The sequence below is a fragment of the Dermacentor silvarum genome, chromosome 3 (genome assembly GCF_013339745.2).
Source record: "Dermacentor silvarum isolate Dsil-2018 chromosome 3, BIME_Dsil_1.4, whole genome shotgun sequence".
In the NCBI taxonomy this organism is placed as follows: domain Eukaryota; kingdom Metazoa; phylum Arthropoda; class Arachnida; order Ixodida; family Ixodidae; genus Dermacentor; species Dermacentor silvarum.
This window is the reverse complement of record NC_051156.1, coordinates 55,644,603-55,647,282: the sequence shown is the minus strand read 5'-3', so window position 1 is coordinate 55,647,282 and position 2,680 is coordinate 55,644,603. Positions and strand designations below refer to the sequence as shown.

Here is a 2,680-nt window from a genome sequence, read left to right as displayed (position 1 = left end):
GGATTTCAGTTCAATATCCAGCAATTACACCATTCTTGTACATTATTGAGATCGTACTGAATGAATGTGTGGTCAAAGTTGTTGGTAACTCTGCGGTAGATTACACAATCATCTGCAAACATACGAAAGTTACATGATAGATTTGTTTGTAGATCATTAATGTAAGTTAAAGAGAGAAACGGTCCTAAGACAGATCCCTGCGGGACACCTGATGTTACGCGGGGTCTGCTGGAAGAATGGGTATTAACGAAAACAAACTGAGAGCGGTTAGTCAGGAATGCTTCTATCCACTTTAGTACGTCGGGGTGTAAATTAAACTGAGACAAAATTTAGCAGCAAACGTTTATGAGGAACTGTGTGAAATGCTTTTGCAAAATACAGGAATATGACATCAGTCTGAAGGTTACTGTCAAGGTTAACATGCAGGTCGTGAAGGAAAATTGCCAGCTGCGTTTCGCAGGAATAGCCTTTTCGAAATCCGTGCTGCCAAGGGTGCAAAAAACAGATTGAGTCTAAGAAGTTCATGATATGCGAGTATATGACGTGTTCCATGATTTTGCAGGGGACACTAGTTAATGATATTCAGAATTCTAGCGATTTGGGCCTGTTGGTTGTACATCGGAAATAGTTTGAAGCGCAAAAAACACAGACACAAAAGAGCACATGAGACACAGACGAGCAGATTGCGCTCGTCTATGTCTCCTGTGCTTTTTTGTTTCTGTGTTTCTTGCGCTTCAAACTATTTCCGTGGTTAATGATATAGGACGATAATTTAATGGGGTGTCTCTGTTGCCTGATTTGAAGACTGGAACGACCTTGCCCACTTTGCAGTCGGAAGGTAAGATGCCTGTAGAGAGTGACGGTGAAAACAACAAAGTTAGGTACTCAGCAGATACATGTTTAATAATTTTTTAATGATGGCGATGATGTATGGGGTTTTGTGGCGCAAGGGCCAGGGATGGCCAAAGAGCGCCAAGAAAATGGTATGAGGAAGTCGATGATGCGGTGAATGAGAGGGGTCAAATGTATCGAGGCTGTATAGAGGCCTAAAATATTCACTGCAGGGTACGTAAAATATAGAAGTATTTAAAATAATGTCAATAATGAGTGATACCAGCTATGACCATAATGGATACTATAGAAAAAAAATTATAATATAATACGAAAAAGATGCGTCGCTTCCATTAACACTATCACCTCACTGCGACCCTTGGGCACAAGGGCGTGGAGGGACGTGCTCTACAAAACAGTACGCTCGCAGCAATACTCTCTAGATTCGTTCATTCCAGCGACGCAGGCGGCGCCACGTGGCCCTCCTCCGAAACAGTCACCCGGTGATAGAAATCTGCGACGCAGTTCGGCGGTTCGGTCTCGCGGTAGTCATTGACGCGCCGAAAAGGAAAAAAGCGAATAGTATAATCGCATGTGCAGCGTGCCGCAGTGCTCAAACCGAGCCGTAGCGGGAGAGGTAAGCCTCTATGTGTTCCCGAGACACAAAAAACTGCGGAAATTGTGAGCTGCAAGGATGCGCATCGGCAAAGAAGTCACCGGCGACATGTATGTTTGCAGTGAGCACTTCAAGCAGGAAGACTACTTCTGGAGCCACTTCGGTAAGTTTTTGGCCCACCCAGTTGTTCAGTGCTGACGCTGTTAACCTTGTGTGGCAGTGCTGTGGTTTTTCTCAAGATGGGAGCCTAAAGCCTCGTCTGCCGCGGCTGAAGAAAGGGGCCGTGCCTTCATTAAAAATACCTGTTCGGACGCACGAAACACAAGTAGAACCCCGACCAAGCAGAAGGAAAGTGACAGAGGCCAGCCATGGTACGTACTGTAATCCTTTGTTTATAATTTAGAAAAATAATTCGCGGTGCCGACATTCGATAGTTTCCCGAGTCATTGCATTCGTGCGCTAGGTACGCGGCGCTTACCTGTTTCATTGATTCCGCTGACGTATTGCAAAGCTGTCACAAATGTGTAAGTATCGCTGTTGGTATGTCAAACGCGGCTGCGACTGGATTATGAATTTGCAGGTATGAAACCAGACGATTTACCGCCAGCTGTGTCTCGGGAGGAGGTTTGCGCCTGCGTGCCCCAGTCTTTCCATGTGCAGCCGAAAACTGTGGTGAGTACTCATCCTGGAAACCGTTACAGATTTCTAAATCTTTAATTTCTGCCTGCGAGCCTGCTTCAACTGCTTAAGCTGTGCCATGACAACCTGCTTATAACTGCGTCACCAGCACAGAATGCCGAGAGGAGGAGGAGGAGAAAAACATTTATTAAGAAAAAAAAGGGGAAAAAAAACAAGCAGGCGTCTTCCTGCTTGTGTTGGGAGGTGCCCTCAGTCCAGGGCTCCTGCGGCTCTTGCTGTCTCCCGGGCCCGCCGCACCAGTTGTTGCTGGTCACGAGGGTGCGAGCTAGTCAGCACGGCCTCCCACTGCTCGGGTGTGGGGTTGGGTATATGCGGGACTACCTGTATTTTGGGGCATGCTCATGTGGTGTGATATAGGGAAGCGTAGTCGTTACAAAGGGGGCATTTGTACGAGTACAGTGCAGGGTGTATTGCGTGTAATCTGCTTAAATGGGGGTATGTGTTGGTTTGTAATTGTCGCCATGCTACTGCGTCTTCGCGTGATAGGGTCTTGTGTGGGGGTGGGTATTCTCGTCTGTTCAATCTGTGGTGTTT

The 2,680-nt window shown here is 46.7% G+C and overlaps 1 protein-coding gene across 1 annotated transcript in view; it reads left to right on the top strand.

The window, feature by feature from the left end:
- The first annotated feature begins 1,473 nt into the window (after positions 1-1,473).
- LOC125944236 (uncharacterized) overlaps positions 1,474-2,680 on the top strand; it is an 8,371-nt gene continuing 7,164 nt past the window's right edge. Inside the window, exons 1-3 of the mRNA XM_049664565.1 lie at positions 1,474-1,610; positions 1,687-1,818; positions 2,028-2,119. Of these exons, the coding sequence (XP_049520522.1) occupies positions 1,526-1,610; positions 1,687-1,818; positions 2,028-2,119 (309 nt within the window). The 5' untranslated portion in view covers positions 1,474-1,525. The remainder of the gene's footprint in view (positions 1,611-1,686; positions 1,819-2,027; positions 2,120-2,680) is intronic.